Raw genomic sequence first — 20479 nt, 5'->3', positions numbered from 1 at the left:
AATATTTTATACTTTTTGATTTTCTGTTCTGTCTCATTTTTGAAGAGGAGAAATGACATCATGGGGTGATTTCTTGACTTGAGTGTGAATTACATTTAAGTGAGGCAGAGTTGCACAATGTCATCAGACAAAACTCTGTCTTTCTGAGTCATTGAAAACCAATGTCAAGACAAAAGTCAATATGGTTATTGATGACCCAAGATGCATTAAATGATCATGGCATCTTTAATGTCTGACCAAGCTCTGACTTCTACGTAGCACCTGCTTCAGCTGCCTTCATGGTTGTTGGAATAAATTGTTCTCATACTCCCATTCCACTGGAGAAGTCTTCACATGCTTTGACTAGACATTCTCCTAATCTAGCAATAGATTTAAGGCTTGTTGCCTTCATCAATTTGGTAGCCTGTCTGCCAAGACAGTTTTATTGGGGTCTGGATGATGCTTATTGTTCAAACTTCTTGGAGACACATGTGAGAATAGGAAAACAAGTTGATACCAAAGGTGGATGAGCAGCCCTGACAAGGGCTCAGGAAGCCCTCATTCCAGAGGTTCTATTCCTCTTGAACACCACGTATGTATGTGTCTTCAATTGTTCATTTCCATACTTTCCTAGTTAGCAAAAGTAGTAGTTGATGTTGGGTTCTCAGGCAAGCTCAAAACTGATTTTGATATGTGATTTCAAAAGGCAATATATCATACAAAAATCAAATGAATTACAAATGGTATATGATGTCCTCATCTGGAATTGACTCTTATCTATAATTTATTTTTTCTTAGCAGATTGTTCTGCTTCATGACATCACCTGATAGGTCCATTTCTGTTATTAATCGCCCTCCAAAAAAAATTGAGAAAAAATGAAACCAATTAAATAAAGGACCTTTAATGATGAAAATATTGATTGTTTCCAAAATGTATACAATATAGAATTAAGTGTCAGTGATATCAAAGTTAAATAACACCAAGCCCCTGCCCTCCTAGAGAGCATAAAGACAAGTAGAACATTACACAAATACTGGTAATTTTAATTAAAAAAAACAAACCTTACTCATCAAATATAGAGCTAAACACAAAAAGAAAAACAGACTGTACCAATTTCAAAAAAATTAAAAAGGTATTTTAAAAACCTCAAACTCCCAACTGCCAATAGTAGCAAAGGCCTATCTATTTTGGGATTTGTTGCTATTTTACAAACTAATACCAACAATCTACAAGTGTTGCAAAATATAAACAAGATAAGGAAGACAATAGTTTATAAAAGAATGAAAAATTTAGAGCATTGGGAATATCCCTGCTATGTACAAAATACATTGTAAAAAATGTAAAAGACGGAAGTGTTCCAATAGTACTCCTATTATCTTAAGACAAAAGACAGGGATTTTCTATCACATTGGATCTGTGAATCTGATGGTGATACTCCATGTGGTGGGGATAAAATAGTAGGGTAGGGGAGATGAAGTTAGGATTAAGGAGAGGAGAAGGCATGTGAAGGAAAGAAGGAAGGAAGAAAAGTACTAAAGAAGAAAGGAAAAAGAAATAAAGCAAGCTATTGTGAAAAAATAATTCTTAATAATGTGGTTTTGGTGGGACCCAGGAACTACCACCCCCAACTCAGAAACTCTGGCTGGTTTCCCAGAGCCAGCCCAGAGACAATAGAAATGTAAATCAGACACAGGAAAAATTAAAACCACACCTTTTTGAGAGCCCCTTTCCCCTCAGAGGGTTTGTAGTTTACTACACACTGACCTCAGCACATATAGATCTTCTTAATATGGACCAGCCTGAGGTCCTGTCAATGAATAGAATTGAATGATGCTAGCCAATTAGCTTTGATCATTGTGTAAGAGACACCTCTTTCACAAGAGGAAAAGAGATGGAGGTCTCAAGGTGAATGCCATTGTGGAGTGGACCTGACTGCAGGAGGCTGACTCTCTCTCTCTCTCTCTCTCTCTCTCTCTCTCTCTCTCTCTCTCTCTCTCTCTGGTGCTGGGGGCTTTTTGGCTTGTTTTAAATGCAGTCGACTCTTTACTAACATTTAATATGATTTAATAAATGCTTGCAGCCAAAATTGGTGCAATAGCCTCTAACTTATAAGTAACAATGTATTAGAAACCACAGCTAAGTTCCCCAATAATTTAGAACAAGGATAGACTCTCCCCCACCCCAATATATCAAATGACAAACTGTGAAGGAAGGAAAGAAATTATAAAGGAAAAAAGTCAGGAAAAGGGGGAGGAAGGAAGGTGAGAAGCAAGAATAGTATTCAAAGATAGAGAGGGGGAGAAAGGAATAATTGTATAAGTAAAAGCAATCAAATAAATACATATTCACTAAGCATACATTATGTTCCAGGAACAGGGATCACAAAGACAAAAAAGAAGCTATCCCTGTTCTCAAGAATCTTATGTTTTGGTGGAGGAAATAGCAAATCTGTATATGAATGAATGCATGCATGTATGTGTGTATACACACATATACATAAGCATACACACACACATACCCACAATACATACCCACAATAACACAATTTTTTTAGACAAAGAAAGAAAGGCTTTATGTAGAAGACTGCTTTTATGCTCCTTCTTGAAAGCAGCAATAGATTCTAGAAGCGACATATGGGATAATAATACAATCCAGGTATAGCAGATAATCAGTGTAAAAAGTGGTAAGTTGGGGGATGGAGTGCTGTACCTGAGAACAGCAAAAAGTTTAGTTAGCCTTGACCACAAAGTATGGGTAGGGAAGCAGTGTGGGAAACTAGAAAGGTAGGTAGGAACAAACTTACAAAGAACTCTAAAAAAAGAATTTATATTTTATCTGGGGGTGGGGGTAGTGAGCCACTAGATTTTATTGAGTAAGGGACTGGCATTTTAAGATATTTTTTAGAAAAAAAATATTTCCAGTTTTGTGGAAGATGAGTTTAGATGGAGAGGGTTTTGAAGTAGGAAAAATAATTAAGAAGTCATTGTTAATAGTCAAAATTAGAAGTGACAAGGGCCTGAAATAGGGTGGAAGTTATATGAGCATTATGTAGACAATTGATTTGATTGATTTTGTGGAAGTAAAGATACATTCTCTCATTGTCCAGAAATTCAAAGTTAATCAATCAATTGACCAGGCCACATGCAATGTTAAGTCATATAAAGTGGAACCAAGTAGCAAAATAATAAAATTTCATAATGATAAGGGCCCAGAGGGTTTTTGACCCTACCCATGTCTCAGGTAGAATCCTCTCTACAAAATCATAATAGACAATTGGCTCTCTAATCTACATCTAGTGATCAGGAAACACATATGTAAAAACTAATATCATCCCCTTTCTATACTTTATATATTGTAACACTAAAATCTTTCTCTGATGACTGTAAGTTTAATTGGATATTGATTACCCTATCCCCATTTAAAATAAATTACCTTTGTCATTTCAATGTTATGGAAAAGTAAATTTCTTTTGACATGTTGCATACCTATTTGTGAAGCTTATATATAACAAAAAAACTAGTAGACATTGGAGAGTTGAGAGGGAGGAAGAGAGGTGGAAGCCTTTTTTTTTTTAATAGTTCAGGGATTTTATTCTAATAGCTTCAATTACAGTGCTTGTTTGTTAAAACGAAAACTGAAAACAAGTATGCAAAACAATCAATTACTAACTCTGTATTGAAAGCAGCAAGTTTCCACAACACTAAATAAATCACTTCTGGGTCTTTCCCAAGATAAAGTTAAACAGCTCCAGCTTCTTTGGTGTTTATCAAAATGCCAAAAAAGAAAAAAAAAAAAGGTAAAGATCTTTTTTTTTTTCAGATGGCAAATCTGATCCTTTCAATAATGAGGGGAAATAAAGGACATTTCACACATATACAGATAGGGGGATTGTTCAAAAACTGGGACGAAATACTACTAGAATGGAATGACTTTCCAAGCTGTCATGCTCAATTTATTTTTTTTCAAAATGTAGACACTACAGAGAAATGTCTGGTGTTCTTGACTATGTTTTTGAAATATCTCCAGCCAAGCTTAGGGGCTAATGCAGGCTATAAGTCCCACACTAAGCATATTTATCTGTTCTCTATGTTGAAGTGTTTTACTTGTCTTTTTAATTTTTTTTTTTTTACTGTTTACAAAATATACTGAGTTCAGTTTAAAAACCAGACACCAAAATGGATCTCAACACAGATCTCACAAACCAGTAGGAGTAGCACTGGGCTCTGTTTCTGCATGCTAAACCCCAAAACCCCAAGTGTCAATGTGCTTTAAATTCTTTCCCAGTAATAAATGGTGAGTTGATTTTTTTACAATAAAAAAATCTAAATAATATTGTATAGGAGTGCCAGAAACAGCCACATTAGAAACAAACAAACAAAAAAAACCAAACAATTTATATTAAATAAGAAACCTGCTTTGAGGCCTGAATTTGCTCATTAAGAGCATAGGGCAATACATTTTGTGACAAGGGATGGGGGAAAAAATTAAAAAAACAGCTTCTTTCACTAAAGACCAGAAAGTAGCACAGTTTACTACATGAGTAAAAAGAAGGATAAACAGAAGGAAATAAGAGTGAGATAAGGAAAGAGGGAGGAGGAACTTTTTTTTTTTTTCATTTCTGTTTTCATAGCTGATTGGACAACCAGTCCAGTCCTTCATAGAGACATTCCCACTAGTGGCTCAAGTGGCCTGAATGTACCAATTTCTGTGATGAAGACAATGGAGTACAAGTTTATCTATGATTTCATCTGCATTCATGACATTGGGAAGATCCTGTTTTTTTTTTCTTTTTCTTTTTCTTTTTCTTTGTTTTTTCTTTTTTCTTTTTTACCAAATTCTAATAAGAGGGTATCTCTAAACTCACTCTCAGCCAACATTCTCATGATTTCTTCTCAGGACTCATTCACTCAGTCTCTTTCATTGCTGTCAACCACAAAAATCAGGTCTGGAAGTCATGGCACCATAGTGGTTGGATCTTGTCTTGGCCATCTACATCACATACCGTGAAGCTAAAATTTCGTATTATACAGTTTCTACATTGAAACCTCTAGTGGGAATAGTAGGGCCCAGCTTGAGTTTGTATAAAATAGTTGTCTTTTCTGTGGCATCCAGCCCAACCATTAGAATTCACATTTATTTTTTGCCAAAGAGTCCCTTGAAGAGTTTAATATATTCCCAATGTTCCAAGATTGATATGTTGAACATTGGTCAAAGAAACCTCCCAGCTCCTGAGCCTCCAGCTTCCAGTCTCCTCACCAATGAGTGTCTTCCACTTGTTCTTTTTAACTGCTCTTCAAGTTTTGGTTTCACTCCCACAAGATGACAGTGCCCCTGTCAGTGAGGTGGAAATCTTTAAGCCAGGACTTTGAAAAGGAATACTGCAGGAAGGAGAAGAGCCCTGGTCATGACCTTGGGCTATGCCAGAAGGAAGAAAGCTTTATGAATTTCAGATCATAGAAGGTTGAGACTTTTTATTCATACCTAAGCAGTACCTCTGCAGTAGTACTGATCCTGCAGTGCTTGTACTGGGAGCAAAGTACAAATCTGAAACAATAAGAAAAGGAGTATTCAGGATTTCATAAGGAGTCCAGGAGAAATGGTACACTTATGCCTCAGGGAAACTTCATGAGCAATCCTCGAAGGAGAGAAAAGTCCTTCCACAAATGGTGAATAGTAAGTTCTTTGCCAAATAAGCTCTCTAAAAGTTGAACATATATTTTATTGGATTCTGTCTACACTTATGGGAAAACATGTCACAGACTTTGGGGGAAAATATTTTGGATGAATTGTACTACTGTAGTAAATATTGATGTCTTAATTCCTTAAGCTGGTTTGACTAATTGGTATTAACTGATAATCATGGTGGGGATAAATCAATGTTGTCTTGTGAGCTATACATATCACTGGAAAGATTTACTACTTATCAATTTCCCTAGAATTCTGAGAAGATACATAAAAGGCAAATGTAAAGTTGATCCACCAATATGAATGAGAGTTGGAGAGAGTGAAACTAACCAGAAATTATTGACTTAAATTATGAAATAAATTTAAAGGGCTGCAAAAACTTGAATAGTTAAAAATATCTTTACTTTTTTTCACATGCTACTAACTTAAATTCAGTGTTTCCTTCAAAGATGAATGTAGGTAATAAGCGTTTTGAATAAGTGATATATAGGCATCACTAGACTACCATAAGTGACAATGCATTCATACATGTTAAGAAGAACTACTCGACAGCATATGCTATGCTTCATAGAAGAGAACAAGATGTTCTTGAAGGTTGTTCCTGAAGAGCAAAATCTGGAATAGTTCCAGTCAATCTTGAATGCATTCAAATATAATGAAGGATCTCATTACCTTGCACCTGGACTACTATGATAGCCTTTAAACTAGGTTTTCTGCCTCAACAGCTAGGTGGCACAGTGGATAAAGCACCAGCCATGGATTCAGAAGGACCTGAGTTCAAATATGGCCTCAGAGACTTAACACATACTAGCTGTGGGACCCTGGGCAAATCACTTAACCCTCATTGCCCTGCAAAAAACAAAAACAACAAAAAAGAGTAACTAGCTGAAACCCCTTCTGTGTTCTAGACCAGGATTTCTTGAACTTTTTAAAATTGTGACCCCTTTTCACCTGAGACATGTTTACACAACCCCAGATATATAGGTATATAAAATAGGTATACATAAACTTTTACTGTGGCCAAAATTTTTTCATGGCCCCCACATAGAGTTATATGATCCCATATGTAGTCACCACCAACAGTTTAAGAAGCTGGGGTCTATACAATTCTCTAAAATTCCTTATGGTGATTAATTTCTCAAAAGACACTAGCTTGTATTTGTAGAGGTTGTGTTCTCAGTCTGGCATACTCCCTTGCCACTCTATTTTATCTCTATACCTAATAATTCTATGAAGTAATTAGTGCAATATATCTCTCTTTTATAGATGGAGAAACCAAATGATTAAATTACTTTTCTATCAGTACATAGCTAGAAAAGGATGGAAATAGGATGCAAAACAAGATTTTCCTGCCTTTGGATAAAGTATGTTGTCTACTGCTCCACGTTATCTCAGCATTCATATACATCTGTTTGGAAATTAAACTATATAGTAAAAAGGTGAAACACAAGATAACTAAGCCATAGTAATAGATTTCTCAATAGTCTCTAAAAAATTGGATTTTTAAAAGGAGCTTATGATACCCATGTTAACCTCAGGCTTGTTGTCTCAAACAACTCATCTTCTTAGTGCTACAAAGGATCATAGAGATTACCTTTTGACATTGCCCTCATTTTAAAGCTGAGGAATTTGAAACTCAGAGAAACAGAAAGTAATTAGAACCTTGGTCTCCCAAGGTGCATTTTCCACTAAGCCAGATTATAAAACTGAAATGCAATGCATCTGGCTATAATATGATAAATATAACTGATATGATATGATACAATATGATATGAGATGAGATGATAAATGTTATGATCTTATATGTTATAATGTGATATGATATAATTGATATGACATCACATGACAGCATAATATAAATATTTGTCACTAAATGAGTAAAGTATTGAATGAGATAATATCAACATGGTAAGTTCATTTTGTATGGTACAGGAGAGTTCCAGGGAACTCATGATGGAAGGGGATCTTCAAAGCTAGAAAAAAAAAAAAAGAACTGTGGAATATAGATGCTGATTGTGCCATACTATATCTTTTGTTATTGGTGCTGTTGTTTTTCTATTTTGAGGTTTTTCCTCATTGTTCTGATTCTTCTCTTATAACCTGACTAATGCAGAAATATGTTTAATATTATAGATAGATAGATGATAGATAGATAGATAGATAGATAGATAGATAGATAGATAGATAGATAGATAGATAATATCAGATTATCTGCTGTCTAGGGGAGGGGGGAGGGGATTGTGATATTAAAATCATTTAAATAAAACTAGTTTGAGCATATGGCATTTAGAAAGTCACAGTCTCCAAAACTGGGCCGGGGATGATCTCACTGTACTCTTATGACCATGAAAAGAGAAGCATATCCAGTTGTAGATGCGACATTATAGGAAGAGAAATTATAAACTGAGGGCCATCCATAGGAAAGTAACATGGATGGTGAGGGGCTCAAAGTCATTCCATATGAAGACAAATTGAAGAAAATGTATATATTTTTATTGGGAGGAGAGATGATTTATTTGGGCATGAGAATTGTCTTTAAGTATTAGACTAGATGTCATGCACAAGAGTCAATGCAGTTATAATGCTGTGGAGGTAGGGGAGAATTATAATGAGTTTTTCCACAGTAAAGAGATTCACATAAGTCTGGGTAATAAATTGACAGGTGAGGCATGCTAAACAGGATATTTTTATACAACAACATATTTAAATACCTGGCTTTTTAGTTTCCTTTCAAATGTGACTCTCTTCATATCTCTGTGTCTCTTTCTCTGTCTCTGTCTCTGTCTCTGTCTCTGTCTCTGTCTCTCTCTCTCTCCTTCCCTCCCTCTGTCTGTCTCTGTTTTTCTTTCTCTCTATCTCTGTCTCTCTGTCTCTTTGTCTCTCTCTCTGTCTCTGTCTGTCTGTCTCGCCGTTGGGATTTGTATCTAAATCATTTCTAAGCTAAAAAAGTCCATACATCAGATACAATTTATATTCTTAAAGAATTAAGGAAAATATACTGCATAGTACTTAAGTTGCCAGATAACACATAACATATTCGGCCATAATAGCCATCATTAGGAAAGACGTATGTTTTATTTAATCCCCTTTTCTGAGAACCTCCCCTAGTTTTCATTTGCTCTGAGTCTGATTTCTTTTGAGTGATATTTTCATTGATTCTGTAGTTTCTGGATTTTGTCTTTCTGATTCTTCTCATATCACTAACTATGACCATAATTATGCAGGCAATTCTCAGAATTCCATTTTTAATTTCTCACTGCAGTATAATATCACATTATTTTTTTTTACCAAAAGATTTTTATTATTATTCTGAAATTAATGGACACATTTTATTTCTAGTTCTTTATCTTCACAAATAATGCTGTGATGAATATTTTGCTGTGTATCAGAACTTTGGATTACCTTAGAATATCACCAAATATTAGGATCACTGGGTCAAAGGGTATTCTGATATTCTATGAGTCTAGGAATTAAATGACAACAATATCACATGAGAGCTTAACTTCCTTCATCTGTTTCTTTTGGGTCCCAATCTTAGTCACGTGAGATTGTTAGGAAATGAGATGGAATAGAGTGGGGAAGAACCATGATCGGAGTCATATATTTGCAGCTATCTACTCTTCTATTGCAATATAGGATTGGGAAATGGAGCTACTGATGGAGAAGTGAGATTACATAACTAAAGGTCCTAAATTGGGGTGATTGGCAATCCTTTAACTTGAATGCCAGATTTATTATTATTTCCATCCCAACTCCATCATTTTCTTGCTTTGTTACTGAGGGCTTTACTGTATACATATAATGCATGATTTCTGTTACAGCAGAATGTCAAATAATGGCCATGGCCATTTAGGAAATGGAGGAAGAGGCATTGTGGCTTATTATAGGTGAAGGAAGCACAAACTGTATTTTTTAAGGTACACATAAAATATTGGTGCAGTAATAATAATATAGTATTTTCATAATCATTGGCAAAGCTGAGACAATTTTTTGCTGGTATGGAGGAAACATTATGGAAGAAATCAATGTCTTTCAATCATCAATAGCATCTTTTATTAGAAATGGAACAATAATTATTAGAGAAATCCCAGAGAATGGTTGAACGGAACCAATTTCATTTTTGTGGGAGGATTTCTTCTCGTAAGGCTAATAGCGATTCCAGAATGGCAGGCCCCTCTCTTTTTGCATTTCTTTGTCATTTATCTTAAGAAAAAGAGGTGAAGAATGCTTCAAAGAGATCCATTGTCTGGAAGGTAACCTACAAGTAATATAGTTTTAAAAAACGATTTTAAAAAATAAATTAATAATATTAATATAAAGATGTAGAATCATAGAGATAGGAATTGCATATGAATTTCATAGTTGTGGGGAACTCCCCAAAAGGAAATTCCATATATCAATATCAATCACTCATTTCTCTGAAACTTATTGTCTTAGAGAGCTGCCCAGAGCTCTGAGAGTTTAAGGCACTTGCCAAGAGACACACAACCATTATGAGACAAAGACAGGCAATTGTGCTTAGGTCTACAGATAACATATCAGGCTTTTTATTTGCTTGATATAATTTGCTTTCTGTAGTGCATTGTTTAGGAAGGAATACACTTTCTTTTGGTTAAACTTTGTATCTCCCCCACCTATGTAACACACAGAGACATATGTGTGTATAGTATGTGTATTCATTAATTAATGGATTGATTGACTGACAAGAATTAAAACTGTTTATCCTTATTAAGTCCTGTTGAGATCATTATTACTCCTTATCTTACATAACATATATTTTGGAAGGAATTGTTATTGTTTATCCTTCATTTTTGAAGACCACCAATCACATCAAAGAGTGATACATTGACTTAAGTGTGAATTGTGTTTGTTAGGCAGAGTGACACAAAGTTATCAGCCTCACACTCTCTTTCAGAGTCATCAAAATCCATTGGCAAGATAAAAGTCAGTATGCCTGAAGATGACTTGGGATACCTTGGCATCTTCAGCATCTCAACTCTCCACAGTGCCTCTTTTAGTCAGCTTCATCACTGGATTTTTGCCTTTGCTTTATATTCTAGTGTTTTGCCTCTATTGTCATGGCCATAATCATCAACATCATATGAAAATATGTCGCATTTCACACTTACTTAAAGTGTGTTTAATGGTTTTCTATTATGTTGGCAATGGAAATATTACAATTTTTGAATAGAGAAAAGAAAAGTCAGATAAATAAAGTGACGTCACTAATATCACACAGTTATAATGTATTAGAGTGGCATTGGATAAAGCAGCAGGCCTGGAGTCAGGTATACCTGAGTTCAAACCCATCCCATCAAACCCATCTAGCTCTGTAACCCTGGGCAAATCTCTTAACCCTGTGTGCCTCAGTTTCCTCTTCTGTAAAATGAGCTGGAGAAAGAAATGGCAAATCACTTAAATATCTTTGTCAAGAAAACCTCAAATGGGGTCACAAAAAGTCAGACATAACTGAAATAACTAAGCAACAAGAAAAACATGTTAGAGGAAGGATACAAATAAAAGCATCTTGCTTTGAAGTTCAGTGCTGTCTGCATTGTACCATACTCTGAACTCCTCCAATGAAGAAATCACTTTCTAAAATGAATTACATTTAATTTTGCACACAACATATAACACAACCTACATTAACCCTAATCCTGTCCTGTGTTAAAAGAGATATAGTTTCCATGAAGAGGGTAGTGAAAGCCCATTGGTACTGGTACCCTCTTCTTATCAGACCTCAGATGGAATACATAATAAAGTTCCATTTCTTATGATTCAAGAAAGATATTTATAATTTTGAGAATGTCAGGTGGATGATGATCAAGATGCTCAAGGTTCTTGAGTCTATGTGTACAGGAAGAAAGGAGGGGGAAAGGAAAGAAGAAAGGAAGGAAAGAAGGAAGGAAGGAAAAGAGGAAATGAAGAAGGGAAGGGGGGATGGGAAGAGAAACTGACAATCTTGGATGAGAAAATAATTATCACTTAAATTGACATCAAGATTCACTTAGAAATGTGGAATTACACATTTTTCATTCTGATTGGCATTAAGGAAAAGGAAAGTAAAAGGATAAATTAGGTAATAAAAGCTTATGTAATTCAATTTATACATTAGCCATTTGCATGCCAAAGACTATATTTGCTATGATTACATGATACCCTCTTTCTTAAAGCTTAGGAACATAAATGATGTAGAGCCTAAGACTTAATGAAAACAATTTGCAATGATGCAGCACTTTTATAGTTCCATTCACTACTTAGATTACCTGGGAACAAATCTCTTTCTCTGGGCCTTATTTTATCATATAAAAAATAGTGAATAGAGTTAAATTATCTCGAATTTCAAATTTTTTCCATCTGTCAAACTATGACACTGAATCCATGATGTGAAAAGGCTTGGAATATATGAATTTGATAAAAAGAACCATTTATTATTATCAATATTAAACTACTACTGGAATATCATTAATTGTTCAATCATATATAATAGTGTATTGGTCAGTTTAGTGTAGAATACAACACATACTATGGCAAACACACAGAAGAGGAAACTGCGTTATAAGCAACTCCTTAGATGCTTATAAAGGAAAATAACTGCTGGTTCCAGACTCAAATTCAGATCTATTTACTTATATGTCCATTCCTCTTTCAACAATACCACATAAATAATATATGTTATAATTTATACATATGTAACTATATGATATTGAGGTGATTATTATAGATTACATTGATGAACCACCATCATTTTCAAAGGTTTTCATGTCATCTCATTTCAGCTTCATAGCAACTATATGAAGGAGGTGGTGTATTAATTATCTTATGTAATCTTCACAATAATTTAGATTGGTGCTATTTCCATTTTATAGATAGGCAAATGGTGGTTCATATAAGTTTAGTGATTTGTTCCTCTTCAAATGCCCAAGGAAGAAATTACATTTCTGTCTTACTGCATCCTACATTGATACTTCGTCCACTACACCATTACCCATTCTCTCTCATTTTTTCAGTAAGTGACTTGCTCAGGGTCACACAGCCAGTAAGTGTCAAGTGTCTGAGGCCAGATTTGAACTCAGGTCCTCCTGAATCTAGGGCTAATGCTTTATCCACTATGCCACCTAGCTGTCTCACCATTGCCCATTCTCAAGCAGATAACAAATAACTCAGGTTAGAAATGATAAGAGCTGAAGTTGTTCCTTCTCCAAAGCAATGATATTTCTATTCTACTATATTCTATTCCTTTCTAGTCTACCAAACTTCTAAACCAAGCATGCTGACTTGTGGCTCCCTACTGCAAAGGGAGGCACAATTTTCTCTTGCGGAAAAAGAAATTCACCTAACAGCTCTTTAAAGAATATGAAGTTCTATGTTTGTTTTTAGTCCCAGGAGACCACTTTAATGACCCAGTATGAGATTCAAAATTAAGTGGCCTGAGAATCGGAGCTAGGAGCCAGGGATAGTGTCCCCAAATAATAATGAGCCAAACAAATAGAATTTTCTTTATCTAAGCTGACAAAACATGAAGTTATTCTTACCTGGATTTTGGCTGGCCTAAATAAGGTAAGGATGCTTGGTAGTCATATTATAGCTATTTTTACTGAGACTAAATTTTCTTTTAACTGCTGTAAGGTTACCCACCTGACATCATCTTTATACTTTATTTCTTAAAAACTTATCCTGAATTTCACTTGTCATTTCCTGATCCCAAATATTTGTATGTACTATCTTCCACACCTGGAATGCACTGACTAGACAATTCTGACTCTTAGAAGAAGTCCTCCCTCTCAGCCTAAATTCCAAGTGGCTATGTCCTACACAAAGTATTTTTGAAACCTCAGATCTCTGTACTCTATTTTTTCCCTGAATACTTCCTTGTATTTACTTGTGTCCATTCTATATTTCTCTAGTAAGATTTATTGAGGTCAAGGACTCTTGAATTTCCTTGTTTCCCTAGCATCTAGTCTATAAGGACTCAATGAATGCTTGGTCAATTGAAATTGTTTGAATTTTGATAGCTGAAACCAATTGAAATGTAATAGCGAACCGAGAGGCACAAAGAATCATCATGTGATGCCATTCAGGGGTAATTATATGCAATATTTCAAAGATTCAGGATTTTATCAGTATGGCCACAATGTCTATTCATGAAAATCAAATCTTCATTAGCATCCAATCTCCATGTCCCACAACTTTTGGTCAAATAAACAAAAGGAGTAAGAAAGAAAGAGAAACTAAGGGAAATGTATGCATGCATTCATTCATACATGCATATGTATTTCCCTTTCTTTCTCTTTCTTTCTTGTTCCTTTTGAGTGTATATATCCATTACATAGCAATATCTGTATATAATAGTCAAGAAGCTACATATTAAAAAATAGAATATTTTGTTTCATTACAAAGTAGACAGTTTAATATTGGAGCTGTATGATAAAATTATATGGAAAGAAATTAAAGGAAAAATAATAATACAGGACAGATTTTACCACAGAGGTATTATCAGACTTAATTGTCTTCATGTCTCTCTGTGTGCCCATCTTCTCGTTCTTGATCTTTTCTATATCTACTGCTCTATCTCTCTATTTCTCTGTCTCTTTCCCTTTCCTTTTTTTTTCTTTCTTTCTCTCCCTCCCTCTATTTCTTCCTCCATTCCTCTCTCTGTTTCTGTTGCTCTTTATCTTTCTTTATCTATATGTCTTAGTCTCTGTGTCTCTTTGACTGACACACTTTTTATTTCTCTCAGTCTCTGTCAATTTCTCCTTCTCTCTAAGTCAATCTGTCTTTCTATCACTTTCTGATTTGTCTCTGTCTCTCCAGCCTCCCACACAATGAGAAGAGAAATAAGATAAACACTCTTTTTTCTCTTTCCTTAATGGAACTACCCTACCTACTTTTAATTGCCTTGTTTTACATTAAGGTATAGGTGCAGATGATATTCTTGGAGAGGTGGCAGAGCCGCAGATCAAAATTGCCCCAAACTCTAGAAGTTAAGCAGAACATAAACAACAGCACATGAGATCCATGCCACGTCTTCCTCCCAGAATCAGGTTGGTACAATCCTTGGGTAGGAACCCACCTTGTTTGTGCCCTTTCCCTTCTTAAGTTTTATTAAATAGCAACATAACTATTTTATTTTCTCAGTAAAATGTAACTTCATTGAAGAATGGCTTTGTTTTCATTCATTGTATCTCTCATGTCTAATGTAGTGCTTTACAAATAGTTATTTAATTAAAAATGTGTTTATTTATAGATAATTTAGTTCAGCCACTGAACTTTACAAATGAGTGCATTGAGCACTCCCTGTGAGGCAAAGTGAATTGTCATAAAGTATACACGGGATCAATTACAGAGCCGAGTTACAACTTCAAATCTTTTTACTCTAAGATTCATTTTTTTTTCCTATTCCACTCCTCTTCACCCTTAGCACTGATAAATAAAATCACTCTGTACAGAAAACTGGAGATTGGCCAATGGGGTATTTGAATTAGCAAACACTAACTGTAGTACAAGTTGGACAGTTTGGATATAATTAGATTGCTAAAGAAGAATCATCCTTGGCCATTCCACTAAGGGAGACCATAGACCCTTTAATCTTTTTTTTTTTTTTTTTAAAGTGAGGCAATTGGGGTTAAGTGACTTGCCCAGGGTCACACAGCTAGTAAGTGTTAAGTGTCTGAGGCCGGATTTGAACTCAGGTCCTCCTGAATCCAGGGTCGGTGCTTTATCCACTGCGCCACCTAGCCGCCTGACCCTTTAATCTTTAGCAGAAGAATCTTGTAAGCTTCAGCAGAAAAGAAACACACACTATGATAACAAGCCTATAAACTTAGCTTATTCAATATCATAAAACATCTAAAAAGAGGATCATTTCAAAGAAGGCTTCCATACCTTTACTGGTCTAATTTCTGAATCTTTAAATGAAGTAACTTTGGAGCCTTGGGAGGAATTGTCCTTATTGTTTGGTTACGCCCAGAGGAGCATAAATATTCTTTTTTTCTCTATTTGTATCTCACATGTTTAGGACAATGTTTTTTTTTTCTCAAAGTATTTATTTTAAAGCATGTTAGTCTGTCATTCAAAATATTCTAAGTCTTTTCACAGTCTCAGCATCAGTTTAGATGGAGAGCTCTGAAGTTGATATTTGAAACAAAGTGATTTTTACGTTTTTCCCTCAATGGAATTTTGAATGTCCCGTATTACATATATTTGAAGGAATGTGTGTGATTTGTTAGGAATTTATTTTTCAACCCAAGAATATTCCATTTGACTTTTCAGCTCTTATGTTTTATTCATAGTCATCAACTTCTTATTTTCCCAGATATTTTAGTGTGTCAGGGAATAGTGGATATGAAGTCATATAAGATTTGGATTGGAATCTTGGCAATAAAACAGTTTTTACCCTGTGCTCTGTGTATTCAAAACATTTTCATTGAATTTTAATAAAGGTTATTTTCTTTGTCATTGTATATATTTTATAAATTTAATCACTTTATTCCAAGAAATGGTTCATAGGCGTTATCACTGTGCCAGGGTAGGTGATTTGTGTTTCCCTGTCTCTGGTTCTGTCTCCTCTCCCCCACCACACTCCACCCCTCTCTCTGACACTCTGTCTCTGTCTCTGTCTCTGTCTCTCTGTCTCTGTCTCTGTCTCTGTCTCTCTCTCTCTCTCATAGAATAAATTAAGGTCATGACAGTGAAACTTCAAATAAATGGGTGAGTCAAGTAGATTAAAAAAAAAAAAAACGTTTTGGTTAATGCTGACAATCCAGAACCATGTCATTGCCACCAATCACAGCATGGTTATAATTAATGGCACCTGAATTAATGATGAATGAAAAATATTCCATCATGTGGTAGAAACTATATAAAAGATTACTGAAGGTTATAAAATTTTAGTACTTGTTGAATATTTACCAAGAAATAACCTGAGAGTTAAAACCGTTTTGTCATAAGAGATTGATTTTCATGGACCAAAAGAGGACAAAGATTAAACTAAATATGATCTGAGGACACTCATTTAATAAATTATACTGAATCTTGACAATCATCACAGCCTAAAATAATATAAATAATTATCAAGACATAATGTCTATTACAATTTTTTTTTACAAATTTGTACCAGATGCCTTTTATCTTTTAGCTTTTTAGATGAAAGATTTTACAAACATAGCCAAGGAAATCAAACATAAATGGAAAGCAGATGAAGAAAATATCATCACACTTATTGAATCTGCTATGGAAGGTATGTTACAAATGTTTTTAGTCAGCTTAAAGAGGATTTGTTTATTTCCTAGTAGCTTTATCCAACTATAGACATCAAGTTAGTTTAAGGGCCTTGAAATACTTGATAAAACACTAAATATAAAGTAGTATAATTGTATCTTATTGGCCTTTGGCTAAGATCAATTGCTTGAATATTAATAGGACTGTGACTAATCAAAGGATCATTTCTGTCTAAAACTAATTGAAAAAGTTGAAGATAATAAATGCCATTAATATAACTAACAAATACTTATTGTTCTTTTGTAGGATAATCTGAACTAACATCTTCTATTATGGAAACAAGATCCAAGAAAGAAAAAGTAGTATTATAGATTATTGAATGACATTTTCTTAGACCATTAACACAGGGATGTTGGAGATGCCACAATGGAATCACACCGGTTTTGTGAAAGAATTCTTTCTTGTGGGACTAACTGAAATCCAAGGTTTGCAAGTCCCCCTCTTTTTGCTTTTCTTTGTCATTTATATGGTCACTCTGGTGGGGAATTGGGGGATGATCATAATTATCTGGTTGAATGTCCAACTTCACACACCCATGTACTTTTTTCTCAGCAACCTTTCCTTCTGTGACATTTGCTACTCTACTGTCTTTGCTCCCAAGATGTTAGTCAATTTCCTAGTAGAGAACAAAGCAAGTTCATTTGCTAGTTGTGTTTTACAGAGTTTCTTTTTTGCTGTGTATGTCACCACTGAGGGCATCCTTCTGTCTATGATGGCCTATGACCGCTATGTAGCCATTGCTAATCCATTGCTTTATACAGTCGTTATGACTCAAAGTGTTTGCATTTTTATGGTTCTTGGGTCATATTTAGGAGGTTTGATTAACTCACTGACACACACAATTGGCTTGCTCAGGTTAAATTTCTGTGGCCCCAATGTAGTCAATCATTACTTCTGTGATATCCCTCCACTCTTGAAGCTCTCTTGTTCTGATGCACACATCAATGAGATGTTACTTTTGGTCTTCTCGGGAGTGATTGCAATGTTTACCTTCATAATCATCATGGTGTCCTACATCCACATCATCATTGCTATCCTGAGAATCAAATCAGCTGAGGGGAGACGCAAAGCTTTCTCTACCTGTGCATCTCACTTGACAGCTGTGACATTATTCTATGGTTCCGTGACCTTCAGTTACATCCAACCAAGTTCTCAGTATTCCATGGAGCAAGAGAAAGTGTCTGCTGTATTTTATACACTCATAATCCCTATGCTAAACCCTCTAATTTATAGCCTGAGAAACAAAGAGGTGAAAGATGCTGCAAAGAGGTTGATAATTTGTAAAAGTCCACATAACTGATTTACTTCTGAATTTCAATTTAACAAAATAACAATAATGTGGAAAGGTAAAGAAAGTTTTTTTTAAATTTATTTTAGGGAGTTGTTAATGACACTATCAGATTTAATGAAAAAACTTATATGTAATTACAAATTTTCCTGGGAGGATAAGGGAAACAAAAATAGATTAAACACCTACTATATTCTAGTCACTATGCTAAGTACTTTACAAATATTGTCTTATTTGATATTCACAACTTTTTGAGGTTGGTATTGTTATCTTCAGTTTACTGTTGAGGAAAGTGAGGCAGACAGGGGTTAATAGATATCAGTGTCATACAGGCATTAAGTCTCTGAGGCTCCATTTGAACACATCTATTCCTGATTCCAGGCCCAGCACTCAATTACTCTACCGTCTAACAACACAAACTTATAAGCATATTAACAATTCATGAAGAGCTAGAAAAGATTTTGGAATCATTTAGTTGAACCCCATTATTTGATAAATGCAAATAAGTTGGGGTTAAGAAAAAGAGGGTGAGGGGGCAGTGGATAAAATACTGGCCCCGGATTCAGGATGACCTGAGTTCAAATGTGGCCTCAGACACTTGACACTTACTAGCTGTGCGACCCAGGGCAAGTCACTTAGGCCTCATTGTCCTGGGGCTAAAAATAGAGTCCTTTGGGATTGTCTTGCATCATTGTATTGTTGTGAATAGTCCAGTCCTTCACAGTTCCGGAAGCTTTTATATAAGGGTTAAGTGACTTGCCCAGGGTTAGAGATGTAATTTTCCCATTTTACAAATGAGGTTAAAAGACTTTCCAATGGTCACACCAGAAGCAATATAGGTGGAATTTTACCTAAACACAATTTAACTTTTCTACTGTATCACTTCCCTAGTTCTTCTAATTATATGTAAGATAGCCACTGACAGGAAATTAATCTGTCTATGGCTGTGGTGGGGGAGGGGGATGGCGGGGAGGGAGTTGTTTTGTCTGGTCTTACCAAAAGCCAAATAATAGAATCTCAAATGTGGAAATGACTTCTTGTCCCAGACAGCTAATCCAAGTATGCAAGATGGATCCAGGATGGGTTACTGAAAGCTGACACCAGCCCAAATCAATAATTGTACAGCACTGAGCAGCTATGTGGTACAGTGGATAAAGCACTGGCCTTGGGTTCAAGAGGACCTGAGTTCAAATCTGGCCTCAGACACTTAACACTTACTTGCTGTGTGACCCTGGGCAAGTCATTTACCCCTCATTGCCCCACAAAAAGTAAATAAAAAAATAATGGTATAGCATAGCTCATGGCACATTTTTTATTCAACGAAACACATCCTTATAATTTTCATGAATATATTGAAAGGAGATATGAGAATTTATGACATTGTCTGGGTCCTTGTAGTAACTTAATAAGAATGCTTTCCATGGCCTTCTAACTTGTGCAATTCAACCGAAAGTGAAATGTCTTAGTCCAGACTGACAGCATTGGGTTGATCCACAAAGATTAATTTCTTGTCCCTAGTGGCAAAGGCCACAGTGAAGTCTGCACTTCTTTCCGGGCCACACTTTCATACTTATCAAAAAAATGTCAGTGTATTTTTCTTCATTCATTCTTCATTCTTGCTCTGCTGGGCCACTTATAGATGGAATAAATATACTATGATATGTAATGTGTAAAGTAATTCCAAAACAAATTTCAGCATTAAATGTAAAGGATGTTTTTAAAAACTAATAAAGGAAGAAGGGAGAGAGTAAGGAAGGAGGGAAGAAAGAAAGAGAGGGGAGGGAGAGAGGAAGGAAGGGAGAAGAAAGAATAGTAAGAAAAAAGGAAAGAAGGAAGGAATGAAAAAATGAAAGAAGAGGCACAGATGGGTGGCTCAGTACATGGAGCACTGACCCTGGATTCAGGAGGACCTGAGTTCAAATCCAGCCTCAGACACTTAACTCTTACTAGCTGTGTGACCCTGGGCAAGTCACTTAACCCCAATTGTGCTGCAAAAAAAAAAAGAAAAAGAAAAAAGAAAAAAGAAAGAAAGAAAGAAGGAAAGAAAGAAAGAAAGAAAGGAGGAAGGAAAGAAGAAAGGAAGGAAAAATGTGCTTTAATCTGCACTCTGAGTGTATTATTTTATTTTTTTTCTGGAAATGAATACCATCTTTCTTTATGAGTCCTTGGGAACTATTTATAATTACTCTTTGTAGAAGCAAAAATTAAAAATTGAGGGGATGACAATCAATTGGGAATTTTTGGAT

The 20479-nt window shown here is 35.3% G+C and overlaps 1 protein-coding gene and 1 pseudogene across 1 annotated transcript; one reads left to right on the top strand and one right to left on the bottom strand.

Annotated features, from left to right (window-relative positions):
- Positions 1-4604: 4604 nt before the first annotated feature.
- On the bottom strand, positions 4605-5185 carry LOC122731876 (annotated as a pseudogene).
- Positions 5186-17303: 12118 nt separating this feature from the next.
- On the top strand, positions 17304-18245 carry LOC122731875 (olfactory receptor 1052-like). The gene has a single exon (XM_043972131.1). It carries the CDS (start codon positions 17304-17306, stop codon positions 18243-18245), a length of 942 nt encoding a protein of 313 aa, XP_043828066.1.
- Positions 18246-20479: the final 2234 nt, after the last annotated feature.

This window comes from Dromiciops gliroides, chromosome 6 (assembly GCF_019393635.1).
Source record: "Dromiciops gliroides isolate mDroGli1 chromosome 6, mDroGli1.pri, whole genome shotgun sequence".
In the NCBI taxonomy this organism is placed as follows: Eukaryota; Metazoa; Chordata; class Mammalia; order Microbiotheria; family Microbiotheriidae; genus Dromiciops; species Dromiciops gliroides.
The sequence above is the reverse complement of the archived record's forward strand: the minus strand, read 5'-3'. Positions and strand labels throughout refer to the sequence as shown.